At 43.0% G+C, this 22460-nt stretch overlaps 1 protein-coding gene across 1 annotated transcript; it reads left to right on the plus strand.

Annotated features, from left to right (window-relative positions):
* The first annotated feature begins 6816 nt into the window (after nucleotides 1-6816).
* LOC138667847 (olfactory receptor 5AR1-like) lies at nucleotides 6817-7761 on the plus strand. Its single transcript, XM_069755933.1, has one exon. The coding sequence runs from the start codon at nucleotides 6823-6825 to the stop codon at nucleotides 7759-7761; it is 939 nt and encodes a 312-aa protein (XP_069612034.1). The 5' UTR covers nucleotides 6817-6822.
* Nucleotides 7762-22460: the final 14699 nt, after the last annotated feature.

Raw genomic sequence — 22460 nt, forward strand, 5'->3', positions numbered from 1 at the left:
AAGAGATAGAGAGAGAAAAAATAGGAACAAACGCCGCGCATGATCTAAGTGTAGTAAAAACTGTTGCTAAATTGCACGCTATAATAGTTGCACTCACCAGAAACTGGCGAATTGAGGCATAAACAGGATCCCACAGGAATCCCGAGGAGGCGGACTGCAGCTCGACCAGCTGAGCTTACGGGAGTCTTCAGACAACCGTGATGAAAGCAATCAATGGACAAAGAAATACCCAGATAGTTGTCGGCGCTTCCGTCACAAGATTCTCGTTGGTAATGAAATAGAATTGTTTGTTTAAACGATATTTTTACATATTTTTTAAATTAACCTGAAGAAGACTCCTGGATGTTTGGAGTCGAAACGCGTTGTTTTATCCTGTAACTCCTAAATAAACCATTCTATTTCATTACCACGAGAATCTTGTGACGGAAGCGCTGACAACTATCTGGGTATTTCTCTGTCTATTGATCAATTTCTCTTAAGTAGTGGGCCCCCGTGATTGGCCCGGGCGCTGCTGGAAATTGGTGGCTGACACTGTGCGCACTATTACAGAGACTACCAGCGCAGTGAATATTCATTTCTCTTTAGCAGCAGGCACAGGCTTTAGCGGCAGCCGCCGGCTCCTGCCTCTGTGACCCGCTACTCTGCCTCTGGCGCTCCCCCTCCATCTTCTGAGACAATGACTTGAGTATAAGCTAAGGGGGGCGGTTCTACCACAAAAAAAGTGCTGAAAATCTCGGCTTATACTCGAGTGTATATGGTACTTTGCATTGTGAGGACTAAGCTACATAATTTGTGTATAAATGCTTGGCTTTTCACTAAAATTCCCCTTATAATTCCCGCACAAACATATATACAAATGTTATGCAACAGCACTCTGCAATTATCGAATATATTAGTTCCACTATTGCAGCACAACCAAAAAACCTCAGATACCTTCTCACCATAAAAACATACTAACCATCCACCTGCAACAAGATGACCTCGTACGATGGACCCTAAGCTCTAGTGACTTACCTCTCTATGTGACTAACTAGGCCTGAAATGAATGGGGGAAAACACAAATTAAGCTGTTGCCAAAGTCTTTGGACCACATTTCCTTTGCCAGCCAAAGTAAAATAATAATCGGAGTGGGTTAGATAAAATGTATTTATTTTCTGGCCACATACTGCCTCAAAATGTCTACCTCTTAAAAAAATGGAACAACGCAAAGTATGAAAAAAAGTTCTCCATAAACAACCTAATAATTTGACTTGATCAAGTAATTTTTTTCCATTTGTAATTGCTGACAGCGACATTTAAGTGGTAAGATCCAAGTGGGGGCCTTTCTGATGACCACTGACCACCCATTGTGGCTGAATTTCTTTGAAGATCAATAATTTCACGACTCGTACAGTATTGCCCTCAGCAAAATTAAAAGTGGGACAACAAATGCTAATAAGTTGCACCATCACACAGATATATTAAGAGTGCATTCATATGAGACAGACCGTTAAACGAGCACCGACCAACTATATTCATGTCGTTTGGCACTGGATTGCCAGCCTCGGTCTTTACACGGGTGAAGACATTGATGGCGACAGAACAATGAGTATTAGATTATGTCCCCGTACAGTCGGGCAGCACACGGTTTGGACCGGGTGATGTGTTGCAGAGAACAATGATTTTATACTGCAATAAATCAGCCAATCACTCAACAAACGAGCATTTTGTTCATTTGTCAGGTTATTGCCCACATGTTTATACCAGCAGAAAATCAGGAACAAGCATTCCTACGAACAGTTGTCTGTACTGATGGCATTATTAAAAATGAATGTTTTATTCCCTCCCTGGCAAATTGGTGATGGAGGCAAAAATAGGATAAATCAAGGTAAGACTGTGAGAAATGAAATGTAAAGAGGAGGAAAATGTCCACAGGTTTACACCATCTATGCAAAAGAAAAATGGGGCTAACTGGGCTGGTGGTAACTTTCCACAGACTACAAAACAGCTACTGCTTCTGTGATGCTACACAAACTCCATGCTACACACACAAACACTATCGAATTCCATCCGTTACACTACAACATCCATAAGGGAGTGATCAGAAGTGCACAAATTCTAAATTGTAATAAAATTGTATTTTATTAAATTCTTTAAAATTCAAAAAAATAACGAATAACAAAAAAACAAAACAAAGTAACCTCAGATGTGAGAGACACGTAAGGCTACACATCAGGGGCTCTCCAAACATGACATGGTGTTCGCTAATTGTTCCAGCAAATTTTTCATTCAAAATGTCAAATGGCACTCCTTCCCTTCCGAGCTCTGCCGTGCGCCCAAACAGTAGTTTTCCCCCACATATGGGGTATCGACAAGCTCAGGAGAAATCGCACAAATTTTGGGGTCCATTTTCCCCTTGTACTTTTGCAAAAATAAAAAATTTGGGTCTAAAGTAACATTTTTGGGAAAAAAGATAAATGTAATTTTTTGTCACATTCCAAAAATTCTTGAGAAGCACCAGTAGGGTTAATAAACTTCTTGAATGTGGTTTTGAGCAGCTTGTGGGGTGCAGTTTTTAGAATGGTGTCACTTTGGGGTATTTTTTGTCATATAGACCCCTAAAAGTCACTTCAAATGTAATGAGGTCCCTAGAAAAAAGTTTATAACCCTTATAACTTTCCAACAAAAACATTTGTTTAAAAAATTGCACTCATGTAAAGTATACATGTGAAAAATGTTATTTATTAACTATTTTGTGTGACATTTCTCTCTGATTTAAGTCCACAAGAATGCAAAGTTTGAAAATTGCAAAATTTTCATCAAATTTTACCACTATTATGAAGTACAATATGTCAGAAGCAGTGAGATCTGTTGAAGCGTTTCAGAGTTATAACCTCATAAGGCGACACTGGCCAGAATTGGACAAATTGGCCTGGTCATTAATGTGCAAACCACCTTGAGGGGTAAAATGGTTAAGAGAAAAAGAAATCCAAACCTACAAGGCCCTGTGTGAAAAAGTGATTGCTCTCTCCCCTTAAACCATAAATTAACTATGGTTTATCACATCTTTGGGAAGATGAGTTCACATTCTCTAGCCACATGCAGGCCTGATCACTGCCACACCTGTTCTCAATCAAGAAATCACTTCAATAGGACTTGCCTGACAAAGTGAAGCAGACCAAAAGATACTCAAAAGCTAGACATAATGCCGCGATCCAAGGAAATTCTGGAACAAATAAGAAACAAAGTAATTGAGATCTATCAGTTTGGAAAAGATTATAAAGCCATTTCTCAAGCTTTGGGACCCAAGCCAACCACAGTGACAGCCATTATCCACAAATGGCGAAAACATGGAAAAAGTGGTGAACCTTCCCAGTGTTGCATAGTTTGGTCACAGAAGAAACTTGTGAGAGTAGATTATATGGGGCAATTCAATTTTTATCTTCACAGAACATGAGGTACATGCATCAGCTTCTTATTACAGCATAACAGGAAGTCTGAAGGACCTTTTACCAGAGAGAAAGTGAAACCAAAGTATAACAAGTATATGCATTACATTCAACTAAGCATATGACAGTAACAACATCGCCATCTACTGTCAAAAAAGTGTAAACTCCTCCTGCACACAAGTCTGCATCTGTTGCATATCTGCCAACACCCAGGAGTGGCCGGTCAACCAAAATTACTGCAAGAGAACAGCAACGACTCATCCAAGAGGTCACAAAAGACCCTACAACAACATCCAAAGAACTGCAGGTCTCAGTTAAGGTCAGTATTTATGACTAAAGATGAGCGAATTTGATCGGGTCAGGGCTTATTTGGCAAGCTACAGCACTTACCGAATAAGCTGCAGAGGGTACCCTAAAATATGAAAAAAATATTAGAAATGTTTGGTATTGTCGTAATTGTACTGACTTGGGTAAACACCATAAAAAAACGCTAAAATACCCAACAAAAAAATGTCAGAATTACTTTTTTTTTTCCATGTCACTGCTCTTGGATTTTTTTTCCAGTTTTCACTACATTGTACATTGTTAGTTAATGATAAAACTCAAAACTACTACTCGTGCTACAAAAATACAATCCTACATATGGCCATGACGACAGAAAAAAAATGTTATGGGAAGAAAAAATGTAAGCGCAAAAATAAAAATTACCCCGTGAGGGAAGGATTAAATGCCACCGTTCTGGGGTCCAAACAATGCATCACCTAACTTTCATTATCTTTTTTTTAGTGGGAAGGGTTGTTTTTTTTGGAGGACTTTATCCTGGTGTCATTCACATTGCAGTATTAATAACATAATGACTTTATTCTCTGTGTGGATGTGATTCCGCAGATGATAACTTTCTAGAGTTGTTTTTTTTTTCTTTTGTCCAATGACTTAAAATGTTAAATATATGTAGTTTTTCAAAAAGTCGAGACACCGGATATATTCCATTGTGAGCTATAATACTATTTTTATGTGGTAATAATTAGTCTCACGGGATTATTGCATCTTTGGAGACTTATTCCCAGATTTGCTGGAAGATTAATAAATCCTCTGCTCGGGTTAGAGATGCTATTGCATTATGTATGATCTGAGTGGCAGGTAAGTGTCGGCTTTGCTCACACTTGGTGATCTGGAAAAAGCTCATGGCACATATACCAAACGCATCTATGGGCACCAGCAGGTGTCAAAAACGAGTCCTGGCATGTGCTGGACTAGTGTAAGACTGTGCACCTTTTATTTATAGGTGGCATAGTCTGCTGTGTTCTCCTATATAGAGAGTTCCAGTAAAAACGTAGACAAAGAACATCTCAAGACACTGCTCTTAACTACCATTGGGACCATGGTATTACATAGATATTCAATATTTTAGGCCTAACTTCATGGGAAAACAATTATTTGTTGTATAGTGTCCAATGGAACATAACAGTCCATAGTTGGGATATAAGGAGGTCATCACACAACTGAACACAAAGGCCATGTTTCATCATTTTTTGCACCTTTTTTTTTTACAGTAAAATTTTAGATTTTAGACATTTTTATTTTTGCACCAAACTGGTTATTGTTTTTGCACCATTTTTGCGGCAGTTTTTTCCAGTCCTCAGCAGTTTTTGGATTTGCTGGATACTGTTTGCATGGTTTTCATTGTCCAGGTGTTTTCAGCTAATTTGTTATTTGTTTTTTTTTTTCTAAATAAAAATTTGTTAGCAATTGGACTCCGGTACCCGGTGAAGTACAAGATCTGTCATCTTTCTTTTTTTGTGCACAGTTAAGGATATAAAATTTTGACATTTTACAGCTTATTCAAAGGATTATTTCATAGTTTATTTTCATAGTTTCACAGATCATGGTGGACGGATTGGCCGTGGGTCTCCTGACCCACACTTTACACAGCGGTGGATACCGCGGAACCGGCCATCTGTAAGGCTGCACCAGGATACATTCCCTTTCCTTTGGAACTAGCGCTGTACCCGGGACTTCATCGAGGCAGCGCATATAGCCATAAGTATCCATCGTCTATCCCAGTATCTGTTACTGACGAAGGTCCCTTGTGTGACCGAAACGTTTTTTGCTTGGGATACAATAAACTACCCATTTTCTTCTCACCACAAAGTTGAGTGCTGGGTTTCTTACTTTCCTGACCCAAACTTGACAGCATTACATATATGTATATTGTATATATACATTAAGGCTACGTTGCGAATTTTGCTGCGGATCTGCAGCGGATTGGCGGAAGTTTTCCATGAGTTTACAGTACCATGTAAACCTATGGAAAACAAAATCCGCAGTGCACATGCTGTGGAAAAAAATGAGCGGAAACGCTGCGCTGTTTGTTCCGCAGCATGTCAATTCTTTGTGCGGATTCCACCTGCTCCACAATAGGAATCCGCAGGTGTAAAACCGCAGGTGGAATCCGCACAAAAACCATGGTAATTCCGCAGTAAATCCCCAGTGCTGATTTACCAAAATCAGTGCGGAAAAATCCACACACCTTTCCGCAACGTGTGCACATAGCCTATGGCGGCCGAGTTGGACAACAAGACTCGCAGCAAATCAGTGCCATGGTCTATACACGGACTGCGATACACGGACGTCTGAATGCAAACAGAAAGTTGAAAGAAGACACACGTCCATCAAGTTCAACCTAAATGTCTTACAACAAAAAAGCAGAAATAAAGCAAAAGGGCAAACAAAAGCAACTAAACCCTTCATAACTGAGTGATTTCTTTCCTCCTCTTCTTCCAAGAGCCATGACCTGTTTATATTTTTCCATCAACATAGCCGTATGAGGACATGTTTTTTGTGGGACAAGAAATAGTTTTATATGACTCCATTCACATTACCATGTGACTTACTGACTAACAAGAAGAGCAATTCTGCCATTTTTTTCTTGGGTTTTGCTTTTGTAGCATTCATTGTATATAACCACGGAAGACAAATATGTTTTGGCAAAATGATTCTCCAAGACAAGTACAATTAAGGTGATATCAAACTTGTATAGTTTTTTTTGCAATTTATTTTAGCAGTTCAAAAAATCATAACTTTAAAAAAATATCTTGGAGGTTGTGTCGCCAGTTTTTGAGGCCCATAACATTTTTATTGCTCCTTCGGTGGAGCTGTGTAAGGGATTGTTTCCTGCAGAAGGTCTTGCGGTAAAATAGAGCCAGCACACTCCGTGTATGGAGCGGGATCAGCACCTTCATATGTCAGGGAGTAATTAATTTGTACCAAATTCATCATGCGCAGGACAAGTAAAAAAATTACTTAATTAACACATATGATGACTCTGCCCTAGATCTTCATCTTGCCAATGAGTTGTTCTTCGTTTCAGCACTTCCATTAAACAGCATCATACATGGATCTCAATAACCAAACTAAGGTGACCTTCTTCATCATTAAGGGAATTTCAAGTCTTCCAGAGTTACAGGCTCTTATTTTCCTTCTGGTTCTTCTCATTTATCTCTTGACTCTTGGTGGAAATGTGACCATTCTTCTACTGGTCTGCCTAGACCATCACCTTCACACTCCAATGTATTTCTTCCTGTGCAACTTGTCCATCTTGGACATTTCCTCTAGCACCATCAGTCTACATAAGATTTTGGTGGCCTATTTAACAGGAGATCATAATGTTTCCTTCCTTTCTTGTATGCTACAGTTCTACATATTTTCTTGCTTGGCTTGCAATGAGCTGCTGATATTGGTGGCCATGAGTTATGACCGGTATGTTGCCATATGCCAGCCATTACGATATTCTGTCATCATGAACTCTAAAGTATGTGCTCTGTTAGCCATGGCCTGTTGGGTTACATCTTTCGTAGAAGTTGTACCATACGTGGTATTATTATCGAGTTTTTCTTGCTATAAATCCAACATCATCAATCACTTCTTCTGTGATCTTGTGCCACTTCTGAGTCTAACCTGCAGTGACACTTCCACCTTAAAGCTCCTCAGCCTTATTGAAGGACTGTTACTTTTAAGCATTACTCCTTTCGTTCTTACCTTCACACCCTATGTATTCATCATTGCCTCTATACTGAGGATCCGGTCTACCACCGGGAGACGTAAGGCCTTCTACACATGTTCCTCCCACATTACAGTGGTTATACTTCTCTATGTGACTTTGGTTTGTCAATACCTGAAACCGACCACGGCAGACTCTCTAGAGTCCAATAAGTTGTTTTCCCTCTTTAACACAGCTGCCGTCCCCATGCTGAACCCACTGATCTACAGCTTAAAAAACAGGGACGTGAAATCGTCGTTGAGAAGGAAATTAACACTAACAAAATATCTGTGATATAAGAGTTTATTTTTATTGTTAACTGACACCAATATGACTACAGATCAGCCATGGAAGCCGGCTGTCTCGGGGTCACATTCAACCCACACGTTACCTCCAATCACATTCATGCTCATGCCACATGCACCTGAAAAATAACTTTAGAATATATGATTTTATTACTGTGGAATGTGCAAAAATACCTGATGTTCATTCACTTCTTAAAGTAATTTACTACTAATCAGTTTCCCTCTCGCTAAATTCTCCAAATCTATCTTGAATGCTGCAGGCAGGATCATATTTCTGTCCAGTCGCTATTATAATGCTTCCAATGTGTACCAGTCATTGCACTGGTTGCCCAATCGTTAAAGAATCCAACATACACTTATCATAAACTAATTACCCTCAATCGTAAAGTTCTCCACAGTTCTGCACCTCCCTACATCTCTTTCATCTCTGTGTACGACACCATGTGTCCTCTCCCCAGCACTGCATTGCCCTACTTCTCTCCCTCATCTGTGTACCACGCCATGTGTCCTCTCCCCAGCACTGCATTGCCCTACTTCTCTCCCTTATCTCTGTGTACAACGCCATGTGTCCTCTCCCCAGCACTGCATTGCCCTACTTCTCTTCCTCATCTGTCTACCACCCTGCCCATCCTCTCCCCAGCGCTGCATTGCCCTACTTCTCTTCCTCATCTCTGTCTACCACCCTACCCATCCTCTCCACAGTTCTGCCAGTGCCCTGCATTTCCTTCCTCATCTCTGTCTACCACACTATCCGTCTTCTCCCCAGTGCTGTTCTGCCCTACACCTCTTCATCTGTTTGTCACCCTACCTATCTTTTCCACAGTGCTGACATGCTGTACATCTCCCCTTTTTCTCTGTCTACCACCCTCCCCGTGCTCCCCACAGTACATCACTGTTCTACATCTCTTCCCTTATTTTTGGTCAGCTCCCTACTAATACTCTCCACTTTGCAGCACTGCCCTACATCTCCTCTTCATGTCTGTCTACTGTTTTTCTCATGCTCTCCATAGCCTATGTGTCCTCCCCTCAGTGCTCCATTACCCTACATCTCACTCATCTGTCTACCACCCTACCTGTCCTCTCCACAGTGCTGCACTGTTCTAGATCTAGTAGATTATAGAGCAGAACGGCACTAGAGTATAACGTCTTCAAACAAATAGGACTGTGAATGGACAGCTGTGTACTCAGGCGTCACAATCCTGAAGGGTAATGGTGCTCTGCATAAGAATCCAGCAAGTAATCCGTGTATAAAGAAAATGGAGAAAATAATGCGGCACTCACCCCGACTTGGCTGTGGAGATTGTGATCTTTATTGAAGAAAAATGAAGATTACATCCGTCAGGACATCAGGTATAAGAGAGGGTGCGGTATAGGAGCACGGACGACGGCCGTTTCGCACACACAGGTGCTTAGACGGGTCCGAGTACCCGTCGAAGCACCTGTGTGTGCGAAACGGCCGTCGTCCGTGCTCCTATACCGCACCCTCTCTTATACCTGATGTCCTGACGGATGTAATCTTCATTTTTCTTCAATAAAGATCACAATCTCCACAGCCAAGTCGGGGTGAGTGCCGCATTATTTTCTCCACTGTTCTAGATCTCCATCATCTGTCTACCACCCTACTCCTGCACTCCACAGTGCTGCACCACCCTACATCTGCTCCTCATCTCTACCACCCTACCTGTTCTCTTCACAGTGCTGCACTGTTCTAGATCTATTCCATCATCTATCTACGACCCTACTCCTGCACTCCACAGTGTTACACCACCCTACATCTGTTCCTCATCTCTACCACCCTACCTGTCCTCTCCACAGTGCTGCACCACCCTACAGCTGCTCCTCATCTCTACCACCCTACCTGTTCTCTTCACAGTGTTACACCACCCTACATCTCCTCCCTCATCTCTGTCCACCACCCTATTTGTCCTGTCAACAGTGCTTCACATCTCCTCATCTCAATCTACCACCTTAATCATCATCTTCACAGTACTTCACCACGCTGCATCTCCTACATCGTCTCTGACTGCCACCCTACACATACTCTCTGTTCTGCTTCAGATCTTAGACAAATATCTTGCTAAATCTTAACCTCCCACTCCTGTCTCAAAGAATTTTCTTGTGCCGCACCAGGTTTCTGGATTTTACTACCCCAAACAATCTCGTTAATTCACAATGATCATGGTTTGGAGTGTCCTAAAATCTGATCTTTTTAAACAAGCCTATCAAATACAGAATTGTAATCTAAATCTTCTCTTTTTTTTCCGCACACTCCATGCATTCAATACCACTTTATATCTGTATATACACAGATATTGGCTGATGACTGGTTCATGCAGCTTGCAAAGTACTACCATATAACAGATAGCAGGGCCATAAAATACGCATACAGGCACTTTTTACCACTCTTTTTCCTATACTGTAAGTTCTTGTCATCATGGTACTCACTCCAAATGTCTGAATTCTTGGACAATGTGTTACTCAGCAATGTCTGATATTATCAGTATATTGTCCCTCTGATTTGTAATGTGGTGCGGAATATGCAGATACTATTAATAAAGACTATTAATATTATAATTATTGCCCTATTCAGCATAATATTTTTACTTTTCAATATATGATTGTAAAATATGTTTTCTGGTCCCAGGTATATAGCACAGTAAACTTATTTGGCGACTGCAGAGTGTAGCAATATCTGCCAATAGGAGGATTTTAAACACATATGAACATATACTGTTCCTGGCAGTCCCCATAATAACTATGAGCCAATATGAATGTGCTACAGTTATTGGCAAGTTCCCAACTTTGAAGAAGTTTCTACCTAATCTGCCCTTTCAGGATCAGACAATTTTTCATTTTTGCGCTTTCTTTTATGTATATATTTATACACATTTTTAATTTTCACAGTGTAAGAGGGTGGCAATGAGTCCTATCCACCCCAGAAGACATTGAGGCACAATGCTAATGGTTATTGTTGTGTAAAATATGTTTTATTGTGATAACAAGTGTTCATTTCCCCGTGGACTGCAGTACTAACTAACGGCCTTAAGATGTCACTATCGTCTTTGTTACTCTTGTGCAGAACTGGGTGAAAGGTTAAGCTTTGCCCAGCAACAGTAAAACAGAGACAGCTACAGTATGCAAGGGTTAACTTTAAGATGGCCCATAGTGGGTAGGAGCATTGGGAATGGGGTAGATAGACATTTTTCAGGAAGCTCAGTTTAGTCAAACAGAGAAAGGAGTGTGCAGAGTTCTCGAAAGGAGCAGAACTATTGTGGCATTGGAAGCCACAAGGCAACAAGAATCATGAAGAAACTTTAGAGGCAACTGAGATCCAGGTAACCTTACATGCAACACATTCTGACTCCAGGCCAGAAGGGGGAGCTCTACACCCGACTTGAGGGGAGCTGCTCTCTCTGGTCGGGAGGATGAGGCAGTTGCTAAGCAGACAGTTGACAGTTGGTAGCAGACAGTGAAGGAGCAAAGGAAGAGTGATTAGGGGCTAAGAGGAGGGCTGCGACTGGACCTCTCTAAGCTGAGCGCAGAAGTCGGGCACCGAGAGCCCGAGGTCGTGAGGAACTACAGGTCCCATGGCAGAGCCGGAGGGCAGGAAACTAAAAGGGACTTGCCCACTTAATACCTGAGGTACAGTAGCAATCAGAGTCCGGAGTCACCGTGGACAGTGATCCCAAAAGATACGGCCCAAGTTTCCTACCGTGCAGGTACTGTCCCTGGACGGGGAAGAAAGAGGACCTTGTTAGATAACTACAGGCAGCAAGGGACCACAGACCAGCGCATAGTGGAAGGCTCCCAAACTGACCTGTCAAGGGGATTTCCACCTGTCTTCAGGCTGCCTGGACTCCATCTTTACCTGTTGCCGATACCCTGGACTGAGGCTGTTTAACACCAGTAAACCAGGTAAAGACTGCTACCCTGTGTCCTCTATTTGCCGACATTCATCATCCCTGCCAAACACACTGGGAGCCCTGGGGACACGGCTTCACCTGTGGGAAGCGACACCATCTTTGCTGCAGCACCATCGCCCCCAGAGGACCCCTTTAAGCAGCGTCGGTCACCTCTGACCGAGAACCACAGGTGACGTCACGAACTTTCATCATTTCCACAACCCTTTTAAAGACCATCCCTTTTACTTGGGCACCCAGGGCCACGGACCGGGTCGCTGCCACTGAGACCACCCCTTTAATTGCGACCGGACTTGGTACCGAGTACCCCACGGCCCTGACGGGCGACTCACAGGCAAGTGGGTAAAACCAATTAGCAGGAGAAGTAAAAGAAAAAGTGAGTCCGGTGTTGGCCAGATTTGGGGGCCTGTGAAGGGAAGGTGCCACCCAGCTAAAGACACAGAAGAGGCTCTAGGAGCGGCCCTTGTAAGGGATCACAGACTGCTGTTTGGATGCAGGTTCACAGTGTAACAAATCGACCCATGTGTCCCTGCAAAATGGAGGTTTATCTCTTTGGCTCTGCTTGTTTACCGCCCACATGTAAAGTGCCGTCGCCCGAAACCGATAAGAACGTACCTCTGTATGAGACAGAAGTTGTAAAGTGTACTGCCTGCTGCCTGGTGTGCTGAAGTGTGTTACCAAGTAAAGAGTGCCTTGTTTTTAACAACATTCCTGGTGCCTTAAAGTCTAATAGTCCTGGTGTGGAGTGGAATGGGACCAGTCTGAAGGTAAAGGTACCAATAGCAACACTGCCAGGATACACATAGCCAGAGCTATTGTCTTTTCTGTAAGAACCTGCTGGGGTGTTGGACGCATAACATTTGCCTATGTCTGCCGCCCTGGCACTTTTTCAATAGTACAAACTTTTGAGCATGCAGCAATATCAAATATGTTTATTTTTTAATTTTCTTCTTTTTGAGTTGGGAAAAGGGAGGTAACTTAAAATGCTACAATAATGTTTTTAACATCTATTTATTTTCACTTTTCTTTTTTTAGGAGGAGGGTAAGACAGTAGAACTATGTACCATTACAAACACCTCTTGCAGCTTTTATTTCATGGCACAGTCAGCTCTGCTGTATTCCCCCACAGTAACTTCTGTGAGATGAAAGTTGCTACAGGTGTTTGTAGTACCGCTCAGCTGTACTCCCCTTACACTGACAGTGCCGTGAAATGAAATCTTCTAGAGATGTTTGCAGTGACACATTTACAGTGCCCTGAGATGAAAGCTTCTAGAGATGTTTGCAGTGATACATTTACAGTGCCGTGAGATGAAAGCTTCTAGAGATGTTTGCAGTGACACATTTACAGTGCCGTGAGATGAAAGCTTCTAGAGATGTTTGCAGTGATACGTTTACAGTGCCGTGAAATGAAAGCTTCTAGAGATGTTTGCAGTGATACATTTACAGTGCCATGAAATGAAAGCTTCTAGAGATGTTTGCAGTGATACATTTACAGTGCCCTGAGATGAAAGCTTCTAGAGATGTTTGCAGTGATACATTTACAGTGCCGTGAGATGAAAGCTTCTAGAGATGTTTGCAGTGATACGTTTACAGTGCCGTGAGATGAAAGCTTCTAGAGATGTTTGCAGTGATACGTTTACAGTGCCCTGAGATGAAAGCTTCTAGAGATGTTTGCAGTGATACATTTACAGTGCCCTGAGATGAAAGCTTCTAGAGATGTTTGCAGTGACACATTTACAGTGCCGTGAAATGAAAGCTTCTAGAGATGTTTGCAGTGATACATTTACAGTGCCGTGAAATGAAAGCTTCTAGAGATGTTTGCAGTGACACATTTACAGTGCCGTGAAATGAAAGCTTCTAGAGATGTTTGCAGTGATACATTTACAGTGCCGTGAAATGAAAGCTTCTAGAGATGTTTGCAGTGATACATTTACAGTGCCGTGAAATGAAAGCTTCTAGAGATGTTTGTAGTGACACATAGCTCAGTTGAACTCTATAAAGTAGGTGCACACATCATGTTGGAGACCAAGGCTGTGTGTCATTAAATGTCTGACATAGAAAAAGATATACAGGTAACAAATCCAGCAACTCACCATTTCAAGGCGACAGTAATAAAATGTTAGGTGTGGATCGTGGACAAGGCTGTGGGCTGGTTCCCAAGTAATAAATAAAGTTGAAAGTTGATGACGCCAGCATCTACAAGATTTTTTACCTTAAACAATGATATTTGATAAATCACTCCAAAAATAGAAAAGGAGGATGTCATGAAGTGACTCACCTGGTATAAAACGACCCAACCGTAGGTCTGTCACCAACAGCACAATACACAAGGGAACACCGGGAACACAATTACAACGGTGGGCCCTGTTGGTAGGGACTGGGGGAAAGGGCACCTCCTGCACTGGCCTGCAGATGTGCCCTTATCTTGCTACCGTCCCTATATGGGTTCTTTCAACCCGTCGCCGACCAGGATACCTAGTCCCTCACTTGCCCTGCACCTATCCCTAAGTAGGGAAGTGGCAGGTCCACTTCTGAACTAATACAACACGGGGTAACGAAATACAGACAAGTTAAAGATAAACAAGACTTAGCTTAATGCTGCAAGGCACAGCACAGCGAAAAGAAACACCAGATACACCGGACACAGCAGAAGAACAACAGTTCCCAGCAAGCTCCTACTTCCAGCTTGGTCGCTGAAGAATGAACTAACACCGACAGTCAGCTGATGAACCAGGTGACCTCTTAAAGGATGGAAGGAGTGGTCATCACCAACATCAGCTGACCCAGCAGAAATGCAATGCAAAGCAATACAATGCAATAATACCAGCGGCCACCGGGTGGGGAAAACTGCATTAACCCCCTGATGACCAGAAAGGAAAAAAGGTCTTAAACTGAGGGAAACCAGATCTGCCACAAATCCAAAATTGGATCGTGACAGGGGACATAAAAAAATTAAGCATTTCAAGCTCAAACGGAAGCATTAATCATAGTTATGAGCTTGAAACACATAGGCCAAGTATTTCTTTTATATCCCGCGCTTTTTTCTATTTTTCAAGTGATTTATTAACCATGACTTTTTTAACAGAAAACTGCTTTTTTCCCTACTTGAGGATCCTAGCGCCATCTAACTTCAACTTCATACAGAAAAAGCCTGTTCTAAGCTTTTCTGGGGTATGCTCTTTTTCCTCCTGCATGTTGCCTTCTGCCTATGATTTGTCAACTTTATGCAGGGGAACAAGTACACATCTCAAAAGACCAATCTCTGGTAACACATTGCTTAAATTAGCATCTAAACTTTACAAGCAATGGATATGGGAATTAAAAGAATAAAAAATATATTTTATTCAGCCATGCAGCTACTATTCTACGATGTGGACAGATTAAAATGCTAAAACTAGTGAAAGGTCCTGTTTAACACCCTTCCCCTCTGACTGCCAACGTCATGCTGATTGACAATCAGCTCCCCCAGTTAGGCACTGGGGATCCGACTGTCAATCAGAATGATGTCGACAGTTCCATCCCATCAACAGAACAGGTCGGAAAAGAAACTGCCGCTCTGTCGTCATGATGTCAGCAGAGTTAGCTGAATCACCGGCAGCACCGCTCTGTGCCAGCAAAGAACGACGCCAGGCACAACAGGTGCTGTTAGTACTGTTAGTACTTAGGCACTTTTTTTTATTGTCCCGGATTTCCCCTGTTAATGGCTTCCTCACACACACAGCCCAATTGACACTATGCAGATTGCTAACCCTAAGGCTATGTTCACACGTTGCATTTTTGACGCGTGTTTTTCTTTATGCCAAGTTTACGCTTCGTTTAAGCTGCTTACAAAAAGCAGGTTTTGCTTAGTTTTCGCTGCGTTTTTCGCTTAGCTTTTGGTGCATTTTTAACTGCGTTTTTGTCAGGGTACATTTACCTCTTGTGCATGCTGATAAAGTTTAGTGCATAAACAAAATCTGATTCAACTTTATCAGGTTTTGGCACCAAAAATGCAGCAAAACTTGATATCTGCATTTTTGCAGCATTTTTACACTACCCACAATGGGTGAAAAACACTGCAAAAAGAAATGACATGCTGCATTTAAAAAACAAACAAAAAAAAAAACAAGCTTTTCTTACAAAACAGTAAGGGAAAGGAAACCAAGATGTGTGTATGAGATTTCTGAAATCTCATTGACATTGCTGGTACTGTGAAATGCAGCTTAAAATTTGCATGAAAAAAAGCCGGGGAAAAAAACACTGCAAAAACGCAACATGTGAACATAGCTTAGGCGACATCTATGTGACACGCCTGCATGCTGTACGTTGCTTTGTTGAACAGAATATGGACTTCATGAATCTATACACCTATCAGTAAAAAACACATATCCGTATGAGGGATCCATGATATTCGGAGCAGGTCCTATTCTAACCCATGTGTAGGGACCACACTCTGCCATTTGAGACTTTGAGGATTCGTGAAAGACGGCGGCAGACTGGAAGGCGTCTGATTTGCTTCCAATTTGTTTCTGTGTCTCACGGATCTGTCACTTACTGGTCAATTTGAATAAAAACACGTTACCATTAAGGGGACTTTTTATTGGCCTGGGGACAAAGACGTTCCTGCAGGGGAAGCAAAAAAGATCAATGAGAGGAAAAAGGCAGATGCAACACAGATGTCACATGAGAGAAAAACGTCCCGTTATTCACAGATGGTAAAATTCGTGCAGATGTGTAAATGTAGCCTAAACACTGCCATTAATGAGAAATTATCAGTCTGACACTGGATCACTGGCCAAGAGGGAAAGTAGGAGGCTGAAGGGAAAACCGGTGTATACTAGTGATGAGCGAATATACTCGTTACTTCAGATTTCCCAAGCACGCTCGGGGGTCACCGCTGTGCTCTGCTTCACGGCCGGCCGGCACCAGTCAGTGCGGGAAGCTGACGGCGAGGGACGTGACAGACACCAGAATGTGAGTATGTACTGTTTTTTTTTTTTACATTTACAATGGTAACCAGGGTAAATATCGGGTTACTAAGCACGGCCCTGCGCTTAGTAACCCGATGTTTACCCTGGTTACCCGAGGACTTCGGCATCGTTGGTCGCTGGAGAGCTGTCTGTGTGACAGCTCTCCAGCGACCACACAACGACTTACCAATCGTATCGTATCGCTGGTCGTGATCGTTGGTAAATCGTTAAGTGTAACGGTACCTTAACTCTATCCTCTCACTGTCTAAAGGGTCAGTGTCTCCGAAGCAAAATGGACACATTCTATCCTAGATAAATGGAGGCAGTTATATCTCTCAATTACCTCAGATAAAATGGAGGTAAGAATTATATGTGACATAAGCATAGCACACACTTGCTTCCGGATTAACTGTTTGAACTCTAGTCGGTCATGTGACCGGTTTGGCGTGTTTTTTCAAAAAATGACTGTTTTAAGATGAACTTACCTGACCGCTGTCCTTTTTTGTTTTTTTGTTCTGATGGAGAGGTCATGTAGAACCTTGAAACGCGTTAGCTTTTGAAAACCTCAACATTAAACTTTTTGGATCTGCCTTGAGTGTAATGAGCAGTGCAAGTAAAATACACCTCCAGCTTGCACATCTTTTTTCTGGTCTTTACCTGTAGTAATGGCACCTGTTTGAACTTGTTATCAGTATAAAAGACACCTGTCCACAACCTCAAACAGTCACACTCCAAACTCCACTATGGTGAAGACCAAAGAGCTGTCAAAGGATACCAGAAACAAAACTATAGCCCTTCACCAGCCTGGGAAGACTGAATCTGCAATAGCCAACCAGCTTGGTATGATGAAATGAACTGTGGGAGCAATAATAAGAAAATGGAAGACATACAAGACCATTGATAATCTCCCTCGATCTGGGGCTCCACACAAGATCTCACCCTGTGGGGTCAAAATGATCACAAGAACGGTGAGCAAAAATCCCGGACCACGCGGGGGACCTACTGAATGACCTGCATAGAGCTGGGAAAACCATAACAAAGGCTACCATCAGTAACACACTATGCTGCCAGGGACTCAGATCCTGCAGTGCCAGACGTGTCCCCTTGCTTAAGCCAGTACATATCCGGGCCCGTCTAAAGTTTGCTGGAGAGCATTGGATTATCCAGAAGAGTATTGGGAAAATGTCTTATGTTCAGATGAAACCAAAGTAGAGCTGTTTGGTAGAAACAAAACTTGTCTTGTTTGTAGGAGACAGAGTGCTGAGTTGCATCCAAAGAACACCATACCTACTGTGAAGCATGGGGGTGGCAACATCATGCTTTGGGGCTGTTTCTCTGCAAAGGGACCAGGACCACTGACCTGTGTACATGAAAGAATGAATGGGGCCATGTATCATGAGATTTTGAGTGCAAACCTCCTTCCCTCAGCAAGGGCATTGAAGATGAAACGTGGATGGCTCTTTCAGCATGATAATTATCCCAAACACACCGCCAGGGCAAAGAATGAGTGGCTTCGTAAGAAGCATATGAAGGTCCTGGAGTGGCCTAGCCAGTCTCCAGATCTCAACCCCATAGAAAACCTTTGGAAGGAGTTGAAAGTCCGTGTTGCCCAGCAACAGGCTCAAAGTATCACTGCTCTAGAGGAGATCTGCATGGACGAATGGGCCAACATACCACCAACAGTGTGTACCAACCTTGTGAAGACTTACAGAAAACGTTTGACCTCTGTCACTGCCAACAAAGGATACCATCTTTTCAGTTAGCCATTAAAAGGTATCAACCACTAAGGACTCTCAATTCTAAATATTGTTAGGGTATGTGCACACGTTGCGGATTCTCTGCGGATCCGCATCGCTTTTTGAAGTGCAGAAACGCTGCAGATCCGCAATTGATTTACAGTACAATGTAAATCAATGAGAAAAAAATGCTGTGCACACTTTGCGGAAAATCCGCAACAGGGCTGGCTGAGTCCGGCCGGTCCGAAGGCACATCCAGAGTTCCCTTTGCAGGTGGAAATCAGTGCCTACCAACTAGCGCCTGTGTGTTGTAGTCCTTCCCTGCTGAGCACCACGGGATAGTCCTCACAACTTTCATATTCGTTCGTTCTTTCTCTCTCCGTCCCCCAGATGATATGGCTAGGACGCACCCGTTAGACGGGAAGGCCTAGAGTTATTCTGGGACCCTAGAGACGCCCCTCTCCCACAATTGCCCCCTATGTCTGCTTAGGTGATTTAAGGTAGACAGCCAACCTATAATCAACTGTCCTGCTGCTGTTTGAAGTAATGCTTGAAGTCTGTTACTTCCTCGGAATTCCGGCCACCGGCTAAGTGCCTCAGTAGGATGTTGCCGATCTCGGGGCACGACTCCTACTGGTTCTATCTCCTTTGTGCTGTGATTTCGTTTCTAACTTCTCCACAATATCCTTCGCTTCGTGTCCTTCCTTAGGATGCCGCCGCAAGGTAGTGCAGGCGTGGCTCCGTAACGATCTGTCCTTTCTGCTAGGTACCTGCCAGGAACCCACCCCTGACAGGTCCTCCCTGGAGCTCTCCCAGGCTGTATTCTGTCCTAACTTCCTATCCAACCCCCAGTTTTACCAAAGTGTGAGGAGTGGCCTAATACATAGTGCCTTTTGCTCCCCCTGGTGGCCGGAGTGTGAAGTGTAATGTGTGACTGTGATACCTGGTCAGGTGAACTCCTTTAGTGCAATCAGACATAACATCACTCCCCTTAGTGGCAGAGCGACATTACTGCAACGACCAGGACTCTGGGGCGCTGCATACACACGTGGTCAAAATTGTTGCTACCCCTCGTTTTATGACAGAAAAACTCACAATGGTCACAGAAATAACTTGAATCAAGGTAATAATAAGTAATAATAAATAAAAGATCTATGAAAATGAACAAATGAAAGTCAGACAATGCTTTTCAACCATGTTTCTGAGTTGCCCGCCAGGGCCTGGGGTACTCGGCACTGGGTCTGGTTGCGATGAAAGGGGTGTTCACAGTGGCAGTGACCTGGTCCATGCCCTGGGCTCTCAAATTAAAGGGGAAGGTCTTTTAAGGGTTTAACAAAGTTGTTATTCGTGATGCCACCTATGGTTCTTGGTCAGTAGGGACCGACACTGCTTAAGGGGTCCTCTGGGGAGGTGTTGTTTCCACAAGATGGTGACGCTTCCCACAGGTGAAGCGAGGTCCCCAAGGCTCCCAAGGTGTATGGCAAGGATGATGGGTTGCCGGTAAATAACAGAGGACACAGGGTTGCAGTCTTTACCTGGTTTACTGAAGTAGTAGTTTCCTCAGTCCAGGGTACTGGCAACAGGTGTAGGAGGAGTCCAGGCAGCCTGGAAACAAGTGAAAATCCCCTTGGCAGGTCAGGTTGGCAGCCTTCCACTATGCGCTGCTTTTCTGGTCTCTTGCTACCTGTAGCTTGCTGGCAAGGTACCCCTTTCTCTCCTGTCCTGGGACAGTACCTGCACAGTAGGCAATTTGAGCCGTTCTTTTGGGGTCTCTGACACGGTGACTCCAGGCTTCAACTGCTGCTGTACCTCAGGTGTGGTATGGGCAATTTACATGCAGTCCTATGCCCTCCGGTTCTGCTATGGGGCTTGCAGCTCCCCACAGCCTCGGGCTCCCGATGCCCGGTTTCTGCTCTGGCTCACAGGAAACCCAATCGCAGCCTCCCTGAGCTCCTAATCACTTCACTGCTCCTTTCCTGTCACTGGTCTGCACCAGACGTCTGCTCTCTCTGGTCTCTCTGGACCTACTGTCTTGACTCCTCCTCCAGACCAGGATGTTTATTGAGGGAAGCTCCCCTAAAATTGGGTTTTGAGCTCCCCCTTCTGGCCTGGATTCAGAATGTGTTGTGTGTGTGGGATTACCTGCCAAAAAGATCCCTCTTGTCTCCGGGCATGGCACTGCCCTCTACAAGAGGAAGGCAGCACCTGGGGTGCCACACTTCCACAGAATAAAAAAAAATAAAACTCATGAAATAGGCCTGGACAGAAATGATGGTACACCTGAAAATAATGTGAAAAAAGGGACAGGTTAAATCGCGGTGTGTCCACTAATGAGCATCACAGGTGTCTACAATCTCGGAATCAGAGAGTGGTCTGGTATATAGGGCTACAAATTCTCACTGTGCTGTTTGGTAACATGATGTATATCACACTCAACATGGACCAAAGGAAGCGAAGAGTTGTCTCAGGAGATTAGAAAGAAAATTATAGACAAACATGTTAAAGTTAAAAGTTATAAGACCATCTCCAAGCAGCTTGATGTTCCTGTGACTACAGCTGCACATATTATTCAGAAATGTAAGATCCATGGGACTGTAGCCGACCTCCCTGGATGTGGCCGCAGGAGGAAAATTGATGACAAATCAAAGAGACGGATAATACGAATGCTAACAAAAGAGCCCAGAAAACTTCTAAACAGATTAAAGGTGAACTTCAAGCTCCAGGAACATCAGTGTCAGATCGCACCAAATGTCATTGTATGAGCCAAAGTGGACTTCATGGGAGACGATCAAGGAGGACACCATTGTTGAAAAAAAAAATCATAAAAAAAGACAGACTGGAATTTGCCAAACTACATGTTGACAAGCCACAAAGCTTCTGGGAGAATGTCCTATGGACAGATGAGACAACAATGGAGCTTTTTGGCAAGGTACGTCAGCTCTATGTTCACAGATGGAAAAATGAAGCATCTTTGGAAAGAGCTGAGACATGCCGTCTGGAAAAAGCAACCTTCACACATGAGACAATTGGAGCAGTTTGCTCTTGAGGAGTGGGACAAAATACCTGTCGAGAGGTGCAGAAGTCTCATTGACAGTTACAGGAATGGCTTTATTGCAGTGATTGCCTCAAAAGGTTGTGCAACTAAATATTAAATTAAGGGAATCATCATTTCTGTCCAGGCCTACTTCATGAGTATTATTTTTTTAAATTTCTGTGGAAACATGGTTGAAAAGCAATGTCTGACTTTCATATGTTCATTTTCATAGATTTTTTATTAATTATTACTTTTGTCAGATTCAAGTTATTTCTGTGACCTTAAGTTTAGGGAGCCCTCGCTGTCAAACATGCTCTGAGACAATGCTGGATATTTATATTAGAGTTCTTAACGATGCACTGACACATTTGCCACACCAAATGTGTAGAACCCTCAATTAGATATGGATGCCTATGTATTTATCTGCAACTACACCCCTAAAATGTATATTATAGGGGCTATATCCCTTGTAAAAAAGTTTGTTTGTGAATTTTGAGGTGACAGTCTTTGTTTAAGAGAATAAATCATTGTCTTCTGCAATCAAGGGAAAGGATACAAAAAGAAACCCAAGGTATTGAATGTCCCTAGATGTACAGCTGGAAGCAGCATCACAAGTTCAAAGTTACAGCAACACTGGCTACACTACCTGGACTTAGCAGAGGATGAGGAAGCTGTCACTTGTTGAATCAGATTCCTGAGCAGGCTGGTGGTAAATATCCCTTGAGTGACTTCAAAGGACCTGAAGAAAGATTTGGGGGCTGCAAGTGCTGAGGTTTCAGTTATTACAGTAAAGTGCATAAACATTAAAGATCTCCATGTCCAAACTCCATGAGGAATGCCTCTACTGTCCCAAAAGCACAAGAAAAGAGCGCTCCAATATGCTCAAAATCATAGAAAAAAACACAGATGCTTTCGGATTCTGTACTGTGCAGAAATGAAACAAAAGTAGAACTTTTTGGGCCTGTGGCTCAGTGGATATGTGTGGAGGAGCGAAAATGAAGCAGATGCTCAAAAGAACACCTTTACAACAGTGAAGCATGATGAAGGCT

Source organism: Ranitomeya imitator, chromosome 2 (assembly GCF_032444005.1).
Source record: "Ranitomeya imitator isolate aRanImi1 chromosome 2, aRanImi1.pri, whole genome shotgun sequence".
NCBI classification, from domain to species: Eukaryota; Metazoa; Chordata; class Amphibia; order Anura; family Dendrobatidae; genus Ranitomeya; species Ranitomeya imitator.